This window comes from Salvelinus fontinalis, chromosome 18 (assembly GCF_029448725.1).
Source record: "Salvelinus fontinalis isolate EN_2023a chromosome 18, ASM2944872v1, whole genome shotgun sequence".
Lineage (NCBI taxonomy): Eukaryota > Metazoa > Chordata > Actinopteri > Salmoniformes > Salmonidae > Salvelinus > Salvelinus fontinalis.
The window spans coordinates 9,940,392-9,958,066 of NC_074682.1; the positions used below are offsets into that span (position 1 = coordinate 9,940,392).

The 17,675-nt window shown below is 45.7% G+C and overlaps 1 protein-coding gene across 3 annotated transcripts in view; it reads left to right on the top strand.

Moving 5' to 3' along the window:
• The window catches only part of LOC129814931 (sodium-coupled neutral amino acid transporter 3-like), a 60,694-nt gene that overhangs the window by 40,178 nt on the left and 2,841 nt on the right, over window positions 1-17,675 (top strand). For all 3 annotated transcript variants that reach the window (XM_055868091.1, XM_055868092.1, XM_055868093.1), the window contains 11 exons: window positions 2,532-2,605; window positions 3,081-3,173; window positions 4,559-4,640; window positions 10,441-10,523; window positions 12,540-12,598; window positions 15,174-15,356; window positions 15,617-15,696; window positions 15,995-16,095; window positions 16,770-16,894; window positions 17,228-17,372; window positions 17,458-17,561. In XM_055868091.1, the coding sequence (XP_055724066.1) occupies window positions 2,532-2,605; window positions 3,081-3,173; window positions 4,559-4,640; window positions 10,441-10,523; window positions 12,540-12,598; window positions 15,174-15,356; window positions 15,617-15,696; window positions 15,995-16,095; window positions 16,770-16,894; window positions 17,228-17,372; window positions 17,458-17,561 (1,129 nt within the window). The remainder of the gene's footprint in view (window positions 1-2,531; window positions 2,606-3,080; window positions 3,174-4,558; window positions 4,641-10,440; window positions 10,524-12,539; window positions 12,599-15,173; window positions 15,357-15,616; window positions 15,697-15,994; window positions 16,096-16,769; window positions 16,895-17,227; window positions 17,373-17,457; window positions 17,562-17,675) is intronic.

Here is a 17,675-nt window from a genome sequence, read left to right on the forward strand (position 1 = left end):
AGGCCTTCACTACTACAGTTAGTTCTGAGCTTGTTAGTTGCTATGCTCAACTAACCTCCTTTTATTGCATTGAAATGAGGCAATGACATGTCTTATTATGTACAGTTGAAGTCGGAAGTTTACATACACCTTAGCCAAATACATTTAAACTCAGTTTTTCACAATTCCTGACATTTAATCCAAGTAACATTCCCTGTTTTAGGTCAGTTACGATTACCACTTTATTTTAAGAATGTGAAATGTCAGAATAATAGTAGAGAGAATGATTTATTTCAGCTTTTATTTATTTCATCACATTCCCAGTGGGTCAGAAGTTTACATACACTCAATTAGTATTTGGTAGAATTGCCTTTAATTTTTTTTAAAACTTGGATCAAATGTTTCGGGTAGCCTTTGTGTCCTCCTCCCAGAGTGCTAAGAACCTTGGCGTGATCCTGGACAACACCCTGTCGTTCTCAACTAACATCAAGGCGGTGACCCGTTCCTGTAGGTTCATGCTCTACAACATCCGCAGAGTACGACCCTGCCTCACACAGGAAGCGGCGCAGGTCCTAATCCAGGGACTTGTCATCTCCCGTCTGGATTACTGCAACTCGCTGTTGGCTGGGCTCCCTGCCTGTGCCATTAAACCCCTACAACTCATCCAGAACGCCGCAGCCCGTCTGGTGTTCAACTTTCCCAAGTTCTCTCACGTCACCCCGCTCCTCCGCTCTCTCCACTGGCTTCCAGTTGAAGCTTGCATCCGCTACAAGACCATGGTGCTTGCCTACGGAGCTGTGAGGGGAACGGCACCTCCGTACCTTCAGGCTCTGATCAGGCCCTACACCCAAACAAGGGCACTGCGTTCATCCACCTCTGGCCTGCTCGCCTCCCTACCTCTGAGGAAGTACAGTTCCCGCTCAGCCCAGTCAAAACTGTTCGCTGCTCTGGCACCCCAATGGTGGAACAAACTCCCTCACGACGCCAGGTCAGCGGAGTCAATCACCACCTTCCGGAGACACCTGAAACCCCACCTCTTTAAGGAATACCTAGGATAGGATAAAGTAATCCTTCTAACCCCCCCCCCCCCTTAAAAGAGTTAGATGCACTATTGTAAAGTGGTTGTTCCACTGGATATCATAAGGTGAATGCACCAATTTGTAAGTCGCTCTGGATAAGAGCGTCTGCTAAATGACTTAAATGTAAATGTAAATGTAAATGCCTTCCACAAGCTTTCCACAATAGGTTGGGTGAATTTTGGCCCATTCCTCCTGACAGAGCTGGTGTAACTGAGTTAGGTTTGTAGGCCTCGTTGCTCACACACACTTTTTCAGTTCTGCCCACCACATTTCTATAGGATTGAGGGCATTGTGATGGCCACTCCAATACCTTGATTTTGTTGTCCTTAAGCCATTTTGCCACAACTTTGGAAGTATGCTTGGGGTCATTGTCCATTTGGAAGACCCATTTGCGACCAAGCTTTAACTTCCTGACTGATGTCTTGAGATGTTGCTTCAATATATCCACATAATTTTGCTTCTCATGATGCCATCTATTTTGTGAAGTGCACCAGTCCCTCCTGCAGCAAAGCACCCCCACAACATGAGGCTGCCCCCCCCCCCCCCCCCCCCCCCCCCCATTCTTCACGGTTGGGATGGTGTTCTTCGGCTTGCAAGCATTCCCCTTTTCCCTCCAAACACAACAATGGCCATTATGGCCAAACAGTTCTGTTTTTGTTTCATCAGACCAGAGGACATTTCTCCAAAAAGTACGATCTTTATCCCCATGTGCAGTTGCAAACCGAAGTCTGGCTTTTTTTATGGCGGTTTTGGAGCAGTGGCTTCTTCCTTGCTGAGCGGCCTTTGAGGTTATGTCGATATAGGACTCGTTTTACTGTGGATATAGATACTTTTGTACCTGTTTCCTCCAGCATCTTCACAAGGTAGTTTGCTGTTGTTCTGGGATTGATTTGCACTTTTCGCACCAAAGTACATTCATCTCTAGGAGACAGAACGCATCTCCTTCCTGGGCATATGACGGCTGCGTGGTTTCATGGTGTTTATACTTGCATACTATTGCTTGTACAGATGAATGTGGTACCTTCAGGCGTTTGAAAATTGCTCCCACAGATGAACCAGACTTGTGTCTACAATTCTTTTTTCTGAGGTCTTGGTTGATTTATTTAGATTTTCTGATGATTTCAAGCAAAGAGGCGCTGAGTTTGAAGGTAGGCCTTGAAATACATCCACAGGTACACCTCCAATTGAATCAAATTATGTCAATTAGCTTATCAGAAGCTTCTAAAGCCATGACATAATTTTCTGGAATTTTCCAAGCTGTTTAAAGGCACAGTCAACTTAGTGTATGTAAACTTCTGACCCACCGGAATTGTGATACAGTGAAATAAACTGTCTGTAAACAATTGTTGGAAAAATTACTTGTCATGCACAAAGTAGATGTCATAACCGACTTGCCAAAACTATAGTTTGTTAACAAGAAAGTGTATGTAAACTTCCGACTTCCACTGTTCTTTCCTTCCCTCCTTCCTCCAGGTTTCTTCTGACTGCTGTGGCGGTCCTCTCCTGCTATTCCATTCACCTGCTGCTCAAATCCTCTGGCATTGTGGGTAAGCTGGCCCTCGTCTTCAATTGACCTCATGCTTCAATAGTGCATGTGTAACAACACTCTAACCCGTAGGGATGGGTCACACTATTGCTGAACCATTGAGAGGAGATGATGGTATTACATATTGAGGGCTGCTGCAGTGTCAAGTCACAGGGATTGGGCCAGATGGAGAAAGATATTATGGCTTGCATATTTGCCGCATTAGCATGTCTTGATTATTTTGGTATTTCCCTGTAATTCTGTGAATAGTTCCCCAATGGCCCAGCATTAAGGATGTTTACTAAACCTTATATATTGTTCTTCATATTCAGCTATAGGGGCCTAGCATGGAAATAGAGGCCCGGCATGAAAAACCTGTAAATGAACCAGGAGATTCTACACTGACTATCTAACTAAGTGTTTTTTAACTTACTACCTGGGTGTCCCCCTGTAAAGCTGTGTAATGATGATGTTGCGCAACCCACTTCCTCTCCCAGGAATCCGAGCCTATGAACAGCTTGGCTACAGGGCCTTTGGCACCCCGGGCAAGATGGCCGCTGGTATTGCCATCACACTGCAGAACATCGGAGGTGAGAAGTCACTGTGGTCACTGGTCTAGTGTCCCACAACACAAATCTCTGTGTGTTTGTAGAGGCTATGGTGTTATTATAAATCACAAAGCTCAGCAGCAGACAGGCAGACTGTCTCGTCTTCCTGGCCGTTCGATTCACCTAAAACTGTTCACTTGGAGTGCAGCCCTTCACATTACCCACCTATACTCTAGTCCATATTTACACAGCGCTAATACAGCCCTAACTTAACCCTTATGGTTTCAATATGCTGGTCTGGGAAGTAGACATTTGACAGTAGACATTTGTGGAAAATATCTCTGTCTGTCTCCCTCTCTCACCCCATCTCTAGTCTCTCTGTATGATATAAGGGAGTATTAGGACCTAAGGCCAGCCTTCTAGTATATATTATATATATTTTTTCAAGTCAAACAGTCAAACAGCTGCTGCCGTGGATGTGGTGGTGTGTTGGCATTGGTTAGACTTCCCTCACACTGCTAACAACCACTGAACAGTGCAGTGGCTGCCTGCCTGGCTGGCTGCGTGTATGCGTACTTGGGCAAATCCCTAGCTGTGACAGACAGTCAGCAGTAGTCAGAAGCCATGTTACCAATCTTTGATTTGTTTTGGGACCTGATAAATAGCTTTAAATTGTTCAAAATCTATTTACAACTAATGCCTTTTGAAACCCCCTTTCTGTATTACTTTCTGTAAGTATTTCTTTCTCTCTCGCTAGATAAAGTGGGATCTTTTTGTGTCTGTAAAATTAAGAATGCAAGAAATGGATATGGAAATGCCTTTATGTGCAAATATTGGTATAATAACCATCATATCATGAGATGACATGTTGTGTGGTCCTCCCTCCACGACTCGGGAAAGCATACAGTTGATTAGGCTACAGATGAAGTAAGTTATGATTAACTTTACAAGGTTGTGAAAGTGAACGCGGTGATTGATGCTCCTTTCCAATAAATGTCGAGGGTCTTATTCTGGAGACATGACGATCGATGCTTTGCTGGCGTTTGACCAATAAAAATATTAGCGCTCGTTTGTCCATAATAGTCTCATCATGTAGGCTATCCTACCCACACTGTATCTGCCAGCTGTTGGGTCGAGCGCCAAGACCAGAGTGGGCACATACGCAATGTAACGCAACCATTTTTTTGGACCAAACCATCAGTAGAGTTGGTTTGCAATGTATTATATAAGTTATTTTAATGTGCAATATGTCACCACGCACAGACTTTTATCCCCAACAAGTCAATTTGTTGGGGGAAAAATTCAGGTGGGAAAATGTGCTTATTTCATGCTGATTGTAGGATTCACATGAAAATCTGTTGCCAGTTGAATGGAAACCTAGCTACTAACTGTGTCACTCATAGTTCTGTCTGACTCTATTCCCACAGCCATGTCCAGCTACCTGTACATCGTCAAGTCTGAGTTCCCATTGGTCATCCAGTCCTTCAGTAGAGCGGACCCCACGGCTGAGTGAGTACTCATTGGTCTATCCACTAGATCTACCTGAACATTTCTCTACATTCCAGTGCCACGTTTAGTAGGCAAATGTTTGCACATAGAAAATGCATGAGTAGAGTCAATGTGATTCCTTATTCTACATGTCAGAGGCATGTTTGTTCTATGAGGTATATTTATATCTGAATGTTCCACACCGTTGTGCTCTGCTGAACGTTCAGATTTAGTCCACTGCCTAGAGACTTTTCTTTCTGCCTTGTGTAGCTTTAGCTGAGCTTGTACCATTACCCAGGCTCACCTGGCATGGGCTGTGGGGTGGCGTCCTCAGAGGTTGGTGCAGTGTACAGTGGCCTGGTGGCCTTGGCCTAGTATTACAGGGGAGGGGTGGGGCAGGGGCGTGAGTCTGCTATTGGCTAGACAGAACAAAGGGGATTGTCAGGAATGGCTAGCACACACCTCTTCTCCCGGTCCAACCCCCAGGTTGAGGTGACAACTGCTCCAAACAGCAGTATTGTGGTGATGGGGGTGGTGTGTTGGGGCGCAACTGCGGTCTCTGGTGGTAAGAAGGGGATTCCTGCTCTGCTACTCCCCCTGGCCGGATCTGTCAGGCATGGTTCTGTCACGCCCTGACCTTAGAGAGCCTTTTTATGTCTCTATTTGGTTTGGTCAGGGTGTGATTTGGGGTGGGCATTCTGTTTTGTTTTCTATGATTTTGTGTTTCTATGTTTTGGCCGGGTATGGTTCTCAATCAGGGACAGCTGTCTATCGTTGTCTCTGATTGGGAACCATACTTAGGTAGTCCTTTTTCCCTCCTTTCAGTGGGTGGCAGGGCCTTGTGTTTTGTGTGCGTGTGAGATTCACGCTTGGTTTGGTGTGTCTAGAGGTCTACCAACCAGCCTGCTAGTTGCAGTGCATCAGCTAGTTGCATTACCTGGTATCATCTGACAGAACTACCCACCACCAAGGGACCAAGCAGCGTGCACCAACCTGGAGGACGAGCTGGACCGGGGAGGAGAGAATGGCAGGGGACAAGACCCGGTCACGAAGCCCGAGAGTCAGCTCCAAAAATGTTTTTTTGGGGGGGGGGGTTGCGCCCGTTGTCTCGAGTGAGCATTCACAGGCCGGTGTGCTCTGTGCCAGCATCCCGCATTTGCTGGGTGGAAATGGGCATCAAGCCAGAATTGGTAGTGCCAGCTCTGCGCTCGAGACCACCAGTGCGCCTCCACGGCCCACTGTATCCGGTGCCAGCGCCAAGAACCAAGCCTCCAGTATGTCTCTCCAGCCTGGTGAGTCCTGTGCCTGCTGCCAGAATCAGGCCTGTATGTCTCCCCAGCCTAGTGAGCCCTGTGGCAGCTCCACGTACCAGACTGCCCATACATCTCCTCACTCCAGTGATGATCCATGGCACGAAGCCTCCAGTGATGATCCATGGCACGAAGCCTCCAGTGATGATCCATGGCACGAAGCCTCCAGTGAGGAGTCATGGCACGAAGCCTCCAGCGACGGCCTCCAGTCCGGAGCCTCCAGCCCGGAGCCTCCATGGACGGCCCCCAGCCCGGAGCCTCCAGCGACGGTCCCCAGTCCGGAGCCTCCAACGACGGTCCCCAGTCCGGAGCCTCCAGCGACGCCCGAGGCCATAAACAAACCCCTACCAACCTTTGTAGGAAAACTGGTGCATGCAAGGTTTAGTCTTTTCTGTGCGCACGCACCAGTTTTCCCGCAAAGGTTGGCAGGGGTTTGTTTATGGCCTCGAGCTCTCTTTAAATAGAGTTGGAATGTTGAAATGTTCCCACTTGTCCGAATTGTCCTTGTTTTACTATCCTTGTGAGGACCCCTCACTGTGCCACCTAGCCACTGTGCTTCTGCCTCTGCATTGCTTGCTCTTTGGGGTTCTAGGCTGGGTATCTGTAAAACACTTGGTGACAACTGCTGGCGTTATAAAATACATTTGATTTGATTTAGAAGCATGCACAACACAGCCAATAGGAGTCTCAGGAGTTGAATGGGTAGAGGGCTACATATTAAGGAAGAGCAGTACAATAGGTAATAGGCAGCTGGATAGAACAGGAGAGGGTTTGAATACAGGGAATAGAATGCTGTATGTAGAAGATGAATATCACTGTTGAACGGTATTGGTGAAATGAGGTGTTGAGAATCTGAAACACTCAGAGGGAGACAGAGAGGGAGATGGAAAGGTGGTTCACACATGGGAATGACATAGGGTCCAGGACCCCTTAGACCCTGATCTGTAACGAACTGGACTCACTCAGTCACGGTCTGTGCTTCCTGCTTTCTAGGGACTCTCTAAAGTCCGCCCCCCCCAACCCTCCTCCCCACCCACGCACACACCCACGCACAGACAAAGGGCAGTGCATTTAGCCCACTGTAGGCCGTGGACCAGACAGCCCTGTCTGTTGTATGGTCTTGCTTGCAGAGAGGGTTAAGAATAACAGCCTTAGCAGCTTAACCAGGAGCCTATATGTCTGAAAGAGCCTCTCATACCCAGGTTGTAGGATACAATGTGCTGTAACAAGGGCTCAAAGACCCTCTCGCTGAAAAGCGTGTCAGGCTGTGATTGTATTTTGGTGTACCATTTAGCCGTCGTGCTACTGATTTCACCTTGGTGTTAATGTAACTACAGTAGCTTGTTCACAGCAAAGTGGTAGCAGCACTTGTTGCACTGATTGATGGCCAATCAGGCCTGAGGTGTTTCACATTAAAAGACAATTTGATTTCAGGAATGGTTCTCTCAGACTGAGCCCAGGGTATACAGTAAGTGGCACTCAACCTGTCCCAAGCCACCTTGTGATCCGACCATGGGGTAAACCCTGTATCCAACATTCTCAACACTGAGCATGCAACATGTAACACATCTCAATGCCCGGTGACGTGCACAAATGCATGAAGTGCACATGTGAACACGTGCAGACCATTATAGGTACAGTATGTACTGTTTATGGCTATTTAGGACCCTCGAATCCAATTTTTTATGAGAGGCAAATCACAGTTTTGATGGGAGGACGTGTGTTTCCCATATACTGTATTGGAGATGCATGTAGAGGGGCCTGGCCAGTGTTTGGCTGAAGGGAGGAAAAGGGATGGAGGTGGAGTCAGGCTAAGAATAGGATCTCCCAGCCCAGACCTGCTCCTCACTCGTACTGGAGCATTGTTCAGGCCAAGGCCCTGTGGAAGGAAAGTATGTTTGGGTCAGGGGAGGGGGTGGGTGTGTGGGACTGGGGGGTTGAAGTGAAGTGTGTTTGGGTTGGAGGGGTAGTTAGTACTTGAGGGTATTTTGGTTTGGGGGTGATAACTTGAGGGACACAGATATGAGGAGAGAGATAGCTGCCAAAAAGCAAGCGGGATGGCGTGGGAATAGGGCGATTCTCACTCATTGAGAAGTTCAACCTCAGTGCTGTTTAGGTCCCAATATGCCACCCTTACTGGAACTGTAAACTTCAACATAAATCAGTAGCCTTACATAAGAGAGAGGCTTAGACCCGCGTGCCAGATGAAAAGAGCAACGTCTCGCAGCAACAACGGTTAGAAATGGACATATTTCCCCAATAAGCGCTACAGGCATTCTACTGTAAATCAAGGCTGTTTCTATGGCTCTCACAGAACAGACCAGAGCAGACTATTATTCAGACTGGCAGTGACTCAGTCGACCAGTCAGCACATGCCGTCATCAGATGAATGACAATGGAAAGTAAAGGAATCAACATTTTAAAATGAATAGATTTGGTTTACAGTTTCATTATTATGACCTCCCCCACAGTGCATTGGAAAAGGAAGTGTAAACTCTAACATCTATTTGCTAGAAAGATATCTTGGCAGCATAGATAAAATGTTTCAATTTTGAAGCTCATTTCCAGTAATTCTACACAGTTTGGCATGGAGATAAGAGACAATTTTGCAGTTGGTTAATGGGCATGTGCTTTGAATGCCCGATTTCTCCCTGACTGTCTAGTTTTGATTTGATTGATAGTTGTCAAAGATGGTATTGTTTAAATATATATATATATATATTAGTTCAAAATATTTTGTATGCTTTCAATCTGGTTTTGGTCGTTGACACTGAAATAGTTTTTCTATTCTGAGAATGACCACTTAGATGGCCCGCAGAACACTTTTCTATACAGAAAAAAACCTTTAATTAACCCTATTTCTCTACTTCCCCAGAGTCGGATGAACAGGAACAGCTAGCATGCTAACTGTTCAAGTAGACCAGGGATCATCATCTAGATTCAGTCGCGCACCGTTTTGTTTCCTGAAGTCAGGGGGCCGGAACATAATTGAAAATAATTTGTAGACTGCAAATTTGAAAAATCATATTTACATAAGTATTCAGACCATTGTCTCATTACTTTGTTGAAGCACCTTTGGTTGAAGCACCTTTGGCAGCGATTACAGCCTTGAGTCTTCTTGGGTATGACACTACAAGCTTAACACACCTGTATTTGGGGAGATCAGGTCTCTCAGTTTTTTTTATTTTTATACATTAGCAAAAAATTCTAAACCTGTTTTTGCTTTGCCATTATGGGGGTATTGTGTGTAGATTGAGGGAAAAATAAATGGAATCAGTTTTAGAATACGGCTGTAATGTAACAAAATGTGGAAAAGTCAAGGGGTCTGAGTACTTTCCTTCTGTATATATACAATGCCTTCGGAAAGAATTCAGACCCCTTGACTTTTTCCACATTTTGTTACGTTACAGTCTTATTCTAAAATTGATTATCCCAGATGGGATAGGGTAGTGTGCAGTGCGATGGCAATTGCGTCATCCTTGGATCTATTGGGGCAGTTTGCAAATTGCAGTGGGTCTAAGGTGTCGGGTAAGGTGGAGGTGATATGATCCTTAACTAGCCTCTCAAAGCGTTTCATGATGACAGAAGTGAGTGTTACGGGACGATAGTCATTTAGTACAGTTACCTTTGCTTTCTTGGGTGCAGGAATAATGGTGGCAATCTTGAAGCAAGTTGGGACAACAGACTGGGATAGGGAGAGATTTGGCCGCATTGTGAGGGTTAACATGCTTAAATGTCTTACTCACGTCGGCCACGGAGAACGAGAGCTCACAGTCCACGGGAGCTGTGGTGGCCCAGGTCGGCGGCACTGTTTCCCTAGGAAGCAGGCGAAGAAGGTGTTTAGCTTGTCCTGGAGCAAGACGTCAGTGTCCGCGACATGGCTGGTTTTCACTTCATAATCCGTGGTTGTCTGGAGTCGTGTCTGAGCCGTTGAATTGCGACTTCACTCTGTCTCTGTACTGACGTTTTGTGGTGGTATGCACTTTCAGTTTTTGCGAATGCTGCCATCTACCCATGTTTTTTGGTTTGGATAGGTTTTAATGACTAAAACATAGTAACTTCAAACCTTGCTTACATTTGTATATGATCACATATATCTCTCTATGCGTGGGAATACTTTGGAACAGATTTCCAAAATTAAAATCACTTGGAGCTGATTTGCTGGTGTTTTTAGTCTTATGTCCAAAAACAACAAAATAAAAAGAGAACTGGGGTGCAAATAAAATCAACTGTGGGCCGCAAGTTGGGGAACCCTGCTGTAAACTGTCATTACGCTAATTCTAGCTATCATTGGCTCGTGAAACTACCTCTAACTTCCTTCATACTGGACCCGGAAACATAAAAACAGTATCCAGAGTGGTATTTTGTTGCAGCTAGCGATATTAATAATAAAAAATATATTCCCAAAAAAATAAATACATAAAGTAATTTGTGGACCCCAGTTTGAAAACCCCTGCTGTAAGTAACCTCTCTCCTCTGTCTTATTTTCCCTCTCTCTGCTCTCTCACTAGTTTGTGGTACTTGAATGGGAACTACTTGGTGGTCATGGTCTCTATTGGCATCATCCTACCATTGGCCCTGATGAAGCAGCTCGGTAAGTTGCACCTCTTCTCCTCTAACCTCTTTGTTTTCCCTCAAAATAACATCAACCTTGTATGTGTCACCAACCAGGTAACACACCTGTGTTTACACAACTCAATACTGTTTTACTTAACAGAGCTAAAGCCAAGCCGTTATGCTCTGGGAGATAAGGTCTTAAGGTCTCCGGCAAGGTTACTAATCAAGTTCGCCGAATCACCACTACAAAAGTACACACACGGCTGTCCAAAAGTTCATTAGAGTTACCAGCCTCAGAAATTGCAGCCCAAATAAATGCTTCAAGTAGCAGACACATCTCAACATCAATTGTTCAGAGGACACTGTGTGAATCGGGTCTTCATGGTCGAATTGCTGCAAAGAAACCACTACTAAAGGACACTAATAAGAAGAAGAGACTTTGCTGGTGACACTGTCTCTGATTTATTCACAAATCAAGGCACACTTAACCAGCATGGCTACCACAGAATTCTGCAGCGATACACCATCCCATCTGGTTTGCGCTTAGTGGGACTATCATTTGTTTTTCAACAGGACATTGATCCAACACAGCTCCAGTCTGTGTAAAGGCTATTTGACCAAGAAGGAGAGTGATGGAGTGCTGCATCAGATGACCTGGCCTCCAGTCACCCGACCTCAACCCAATTGAGATGGTTTGGGATGAGTTGGACCGCAGAGTAAAGGAAAAGCAGCCAACAAGTGCTCAGCATATGTGGGAACTCCTTCAAGACTATTGGAAAAGCATTCCAGGTGAAGTCAGTTGAGAGAATGCCAAGAGTGTGCAAAGCTGTCAAAGGCAAATGGTGGCTACTATCTGAAATCTAAAATATATTTTGATTTGTTGAACACTTTTTTTTGGTTACTACATGATTCCAGATGTGTTATTTCATAGTTTTTATGTCTTCACTATTATTCTACAATGTAGAACATATTCAGAATAAAGAAAAACCCTTGAATGAGAAGTTGTGTCCAAACATTTGACTGGTACTGTATTTATGTACATTACCGTTCAAAAGTTTGGGGTCACTTAGAAATGTCCTTGTTTTTGAAAGAAAAGCTTGTTTTCTTTGTCCAAAATATCAAAATTGTTCAGAAATTCAGTGTAGACATTGTTAATGTTGTAAATGACAATTGTACGCCTACGCCTTCTAGCTACAGAGGCCCATTATCAGCAACCTTCACTCCTGTGTTCCAATGGCACGTTGAGTTGTGTTTATCATTTAATGATAAACTTAGATTAGCTAACACAACGTGCCATTGGAACACAGGAGTGATGGTTGCTGATAATGGGCCTCTGTACGCCTACGCCTACCAGCTACAATAGTCATTTACAACGTTAACAATGTCTACGCTGTATTTCTGAACAATTTGATGTTATTTCAATGGACAAAAAATGTGCTTTTCTTTCAAAAACAAGGACATTTCTAAGTGACCCCAAACTTTTGAACGGTAGTGTATGTGATTTAAATGATGAGGTGGAGGAATAGAGGGGTGTGATAAGGTTCCCATTGACATGTGGAGGTCCTGACAACACTCATGGGTCGTGTAACACAGCAGCCTATCAGACCCTCACACCGCTCCCCTCTCTCCTGTCCTGGTATTGGTGCTGCCGTGGAAACGTCAGAGGCCCAATGAGCTTCATGTCTCCGTGGAGCTCAGAAACATGGAGTAGACAAGCAAAAGACAACACTAACACAGAGAAGACCTTGCATCACACACACATTGCATGCACTGGCAATTGTGGTGGCTCCATGCACCTGCAGCACACTGATTTCAAGAAATGAAGCGCATCAATCCCCTCCTTTCACTCTACACTGGTGTTCATGTTAAAGACATGTAATCGGAGGTGGCCTTTCTCCAATTCTAGTGTAATCACCCAACTCCATATAACACTGTAGAAAACCTCCCTGTAAATTACAGCTCCAGGAGTCAGATGTGGGTTGAACGGCAATGAACTCACAATTCTATTCCATTGTTTCTTATATAACACTTGTCATTGTTTTGTGCTCTACAGGTTACCTGGGCTACACCAGTGGTTTCTCCCTTAGCTGCATGGTCTTCTTCCTCAGTGCGGTACGTTTGCTTCTTCTCCATCCTCTCTCTCCAATCATTCAGTTCATCTTATTAAGTGTCATTTTTTGATGTCACGTGCACAAGTCCAGTGAAATGCCATTCTTGCTAACTCAAAACCCAACAGTACAATAATCAACAACAATGTATTACTAGAAAAAAAGCACACGAGAACTAAGAGCAAGAAATATGAAATACACAAAGTATGCATACTAAACTCAGCAAAAATAGAAACGTCCACTCAGTCAACTGCGTTTATTTTCAGCAAACTTAACATGTGTAAATATTTGTATGAACATAACAAAATTCAACAACTGAGACATAAACTGAACAAGTTCCACAGACATGTGACTAACAGAAATTGATTAATGTGTCCCTGAACAAAGGGGGGGTCAAAATCAAAAGTAAGTCAGTATCTGGTGTGGCCACCAGCTGCATTAAGTACTGCATTGCATCTAATCCTCATGGACTGCACCAGATTTGCCAGTTCTTGCTGTGAGATGTTACCCCACTTTTCCATCATGGCACCTGCAAGATCCCAGACATTTCTAGCGGGAACAGCCCTCACCCTCCAATCCAACAGATCCCAGACGTGCTCAATGGGATTGAGATCCGGGCTCTTCGCTGGCCATGGCAGAACACTGACATTCCTGTCTTGCAGGAAATCATGCACAGAACGAGCAGTATGGCTGGTGGCATTGTCATGCTGGAGGGTCATGTCAGGATGAGCCTGCAGGAAGGGTACCACATGAGGGAGGAGGATGTCTTCCCTGTAACACACAGCGTTGAGATTGCCTGCAATGACAACAAGCTCAGTCCAATGATGCTGTGACACACCGCCCCAGACCATGACGGACCCTACACCTCCAAATGGATCCCGCTCCAGAGTACAAGCCTCGGTGTAACGCTCATTCCTTCAATAAACGCGAATCCGACCATCACCGCTGGTGAGACAAAACCGCAACTCGTCAGTGAAGAGCACTTTTTGCCAGTCCTGTCTGGTCCAGCGACGGTGGGTTTGTGCCCATAGGCGACATTGTTGCCGGTGATGTCCGGTGAGGACCTGCCTTACAACAGGCCTACAAGCCCTCATTCCAGCCTCTCTCAGCCTACTGCGGACAGTCTGAGCACAGATGGAGGGATTGTGCGTTCCTGGTTTAACTCGGGCAGTTGTTGCCATCCTGTACCTGTCCCGCAGGTGTGAAGTTCAGACCGATCCTGTGCAGGTGTTGTTACACGTGGTCTGCCACTGCGAGGATGATCAGCTGTCCATCATGTCTCCCTGTATTGCTGTCTTAGGCGTCTCACATTACAGACATTGCAATTTATTGCCCTGGACACATCTGTAGTCCTCATGCCTCCTTGCAGCATGCCTAAGGCACGTTCACGCAGATGAGCAGGTACCCCGGGCATCTTTCTTTTGGTGTTTTTAAGAGTCAGTAGAAAGCCCTCTTTAATGTCCTACGTTTTCATAACTGTGACCTTAATTGCCTACCGTCTGTAAGCTGTCACGAACCGTCTCGAAGTCCGTAACAAAAAGGGGGACAACGTGGAGATTAGGAATAATAAAATATATATTTTTTAACTGAGATAACGTAAATACAATTAACAATGGTGTGTGTTGTCAGTAGTGTAAGTGAGTGGTTGCGTGCATAAATGTGATAATGAGGGGTGTTGAAAGGTGCCAAAGCAAGCAAACAAACAAAACGGTCACAAGAAAAATGCCACAACCAAAATCTAACAGTGTGTCTGCATGGAGAGAATCTCCTCAATAAATGGGGAAGGGGTGTATTTATCCCGGGACACATCCGGGTCCAGATGTGTCCCTTGTCCCATGTGTTCCTCCCAGCTCAGCCCGCCGACATCCGAATAAGGAAAACAAGAGCAAAGAGAGAATACGGCAGACCGAGTGGGAGAGTCGTCACAAAGCTGTTAGTGTCTTAACGACCGTTCCACAGGTGCATGTTCAGTAATTGTTTATGGTTCATTGAACAAGCATGGGAAACAGTGTTTAAACCCTTTAACAATGAAGATCTGTGAAGTTTTTTGGATTTTTACGAATTATCTTTGAAAGACAGGGTCCTGAAAAATAGATGTTTCTTTTTTTGCTGAGTTTATATACAGGAACTATTTAAAAAGTCAGTTCACATCATCTGAGTGGATGAAGGTTTATGTGATTTGTCACTCATAACTTGGCAGATCTCCTTATTGGTTCCACTCTCTCCCTGTATCTATTTTCATAGTTATTTCATATATGGGAATGGTTTGTGTTGATGGCAGTAAACACATCAAAGGGAAAGAGCTCAACCAAAGTCCTTAGACTGACTCATTCTAATCTACTGTGAAATGGCTTTTCTGGGCTCTGTGATACTCCCTCTCCTTCCCTCCTCATCCCTCCTTCATCTCTCCTTCCCTCCTTCGTTCCCCATCTTTCTCATCCCAGTCTTCCTGTTTCTTCATATGACACTGATCTCTGAGACCTGTTGTGGCATTGCTTGACGTGTATCGTACCTCTCTCGTTCTCCCTCTCTCTCATCATCCTCCTCTCTCTCCTTCCTCTTCCTCGCTCTCCCTGCAGGTGATCTATAAGAAGTTTCAGATCCCCTGTCCCTTCGAGGAGTTCTCGGCAGCCAATCACACAGGGTCTCACCTCGACATTCACCTAAACATCACTGACAACCATGCTACCCATGATAATGGTCTGGTACATGAGATGGATGACTCCCACTGCGGTGCCCGTATGTTCACCATGAACTCTCAGGTACAGCACACCAGACTCGAGGTCCAATGTTTCACCATTACCCTCGTTCACTCTGTCTGTGTCCCAAATGGCACCCCATTCCCTGTGTTGTAAAGTACTTTTGACCATAGCTGGTACTACTTGAAACGCGGCCTTTGCTCACCTATGTACTGCAAAGGTGCAGGCCATGTAAGTCTAGTAGATGAGTAAATGAGCGGTCCCTCTGAGGTAGGTCAGTGGTCTATGGTAACACTGGGCGTTTGTGTGCGTTTCCTTTACAGACAGCGTACACCATCCCCATCCTGGCCTTTGCCTTTGTGTGTCATCCTGAGGTTCTGCCTATCTACACTGAGCTCCGCAAGTGAGTATGCCTGCCCTTTCCTGCCCTGCTCCGTCTGTCTCCACACAGTGCCTCCCTAGTGTCAGCACTAAACCTCTGTTCATAGGCTCTCGTATGTATCACAGGAGGCTGCTGAGGGGAGGACGGCTCGTAATAACGTCTGGAATGGAGCGAATGGAATGGCATGACACGTATATAGTATATGCGGCTCATGTGGGATTCAAACCCACAAAGACCTTGTTGCGAGCACCAACTGAGCCGTTGGATTGTCAGTGCTGGCTGTGACGTTAACCAGTGTGTGTGTGTGTGTGTTATCCAGCCCTACTCAGAGGAGGATGCAGCACGTCTCCAACCTCTCGATCCTTGTGATGTACACCATGTACTTCCTGGCTGCTCTCTTCGGCTACCTGACCTTTTACGGTGAGCACTTTCACTTCACCACCCATGAACTTTCCTCTGCCTGAAATATCCCGTACTCATGACTATGTGTGCTAGAGCCTCGGAGGCCCAGGCTTCTCACGTTACGTTCGAAAGCCCTGGGAGGTTCTCCTCAGAAGGTATTCTAACGTGGGCCGAATATCTAGATGGAAACCTGTCAAGTATTTTGCATGCGTGGAGTTCCAAAGAGACATTGTGTTTTGAAAATAAAATATGACTTGCAACAAGCTAGCATGCATAAGATACAAAACAAATGCCACACTGTGTGTGCAGTAACTTATAATTGAACAGAAACATTTGATCCTTTTGGGATACTCCCTTGTGCCCTCATGAACATATTGAATGTTATTGAACAGTTGCAATGTCAGTTTTGTTGAATGGAAATTACAATAATAAATGATTATTACCCAAACACTTGTTTGCAGCGAGTTGGCCTCAGTCTATTGGAAAGAGGAGCATAACTCTCCCTTGTGGTCATTATGTAGTCCTGCACACTACACTACTATTATGTTATACCTTGTGACACGTTGGATTATGTGTTTCAATGAGGAACAGCAGTCATCGATGTCTCAGTCAACACAAGTATGGCTTAGTTTAGGGGGTTTTAGTGTATAATACTGTACCTCTTGACGTTCCCCCTGATGTTACCTTTACAGGTAAGACTGAGACAGAGCTGCTGCACACATACAGCAGGATCGACCCTTATGACACGCTGATCCTGTGCGTGCGATTGGCTGTCCTCACCGCTGTCACACTGACCGTCCCCATTGTGCTCTTCCCAGTAAGTTACACCCCCCCCCTCCACTATACACTCTTCCCTCCTCTAAAAGACAGGGAACTGATATTGTATACTAGCCGTTTGGGGTGGGATTGGCGTGGGGTCTGAGGGGGGTTAGTATGTGGCTTTTGACCAATCGTTTGGATTCCTCATGTCTTAATCTGAAATGATGGGTGTCGTGGCTTGCTGAACTGAGGTGCTCATTTGAAGTGGAATGGCCCCTGTTGTTTCTGAGAGTAGCTCACGGATTCCTTTACTGACTTCCCCCCTCCGGATCTCTCTCGCCCTCCTTCGCGCTCTGCCCCTCTCCATCTCTCTCACTCTCTATCCCCTCAGGTGCGGAGGGCTCTGGATCAGATGTTCTTCGCCAGTAAGTCGTTTAACTGGCTTCGCCACGTGGCCATCGCCCTCATCCTACTCTCCTTCATCAACATGTTGGTCATCTTCGCCCCCAACATCCTGGGAATCTTCGGCATTATCGGTTAGTTGCACAGATTAAACCTAGAAGTGTTAACTGTAGCCCTGCTCTTCACCCCCCCTCTTCCTCCGTCCTCTTCCTCCTCCAGGTGCCACATCTGCCCCCTGTCTGATCTTCATCTTCCCTGCTATCTTCTACATCCGCATTGTGCCTAAGGAGCAGGAACCCATGCACTCCATCCCCAAGATACTGGTGAGCACATATCTCATCCTCTCCCCTGTCTCACCCTAGCCACACGCTATATCCCCATATCGTGATGGCATCTTTCCAAGCCTCTCCACAATAATTGTAATATGATCTTTATGA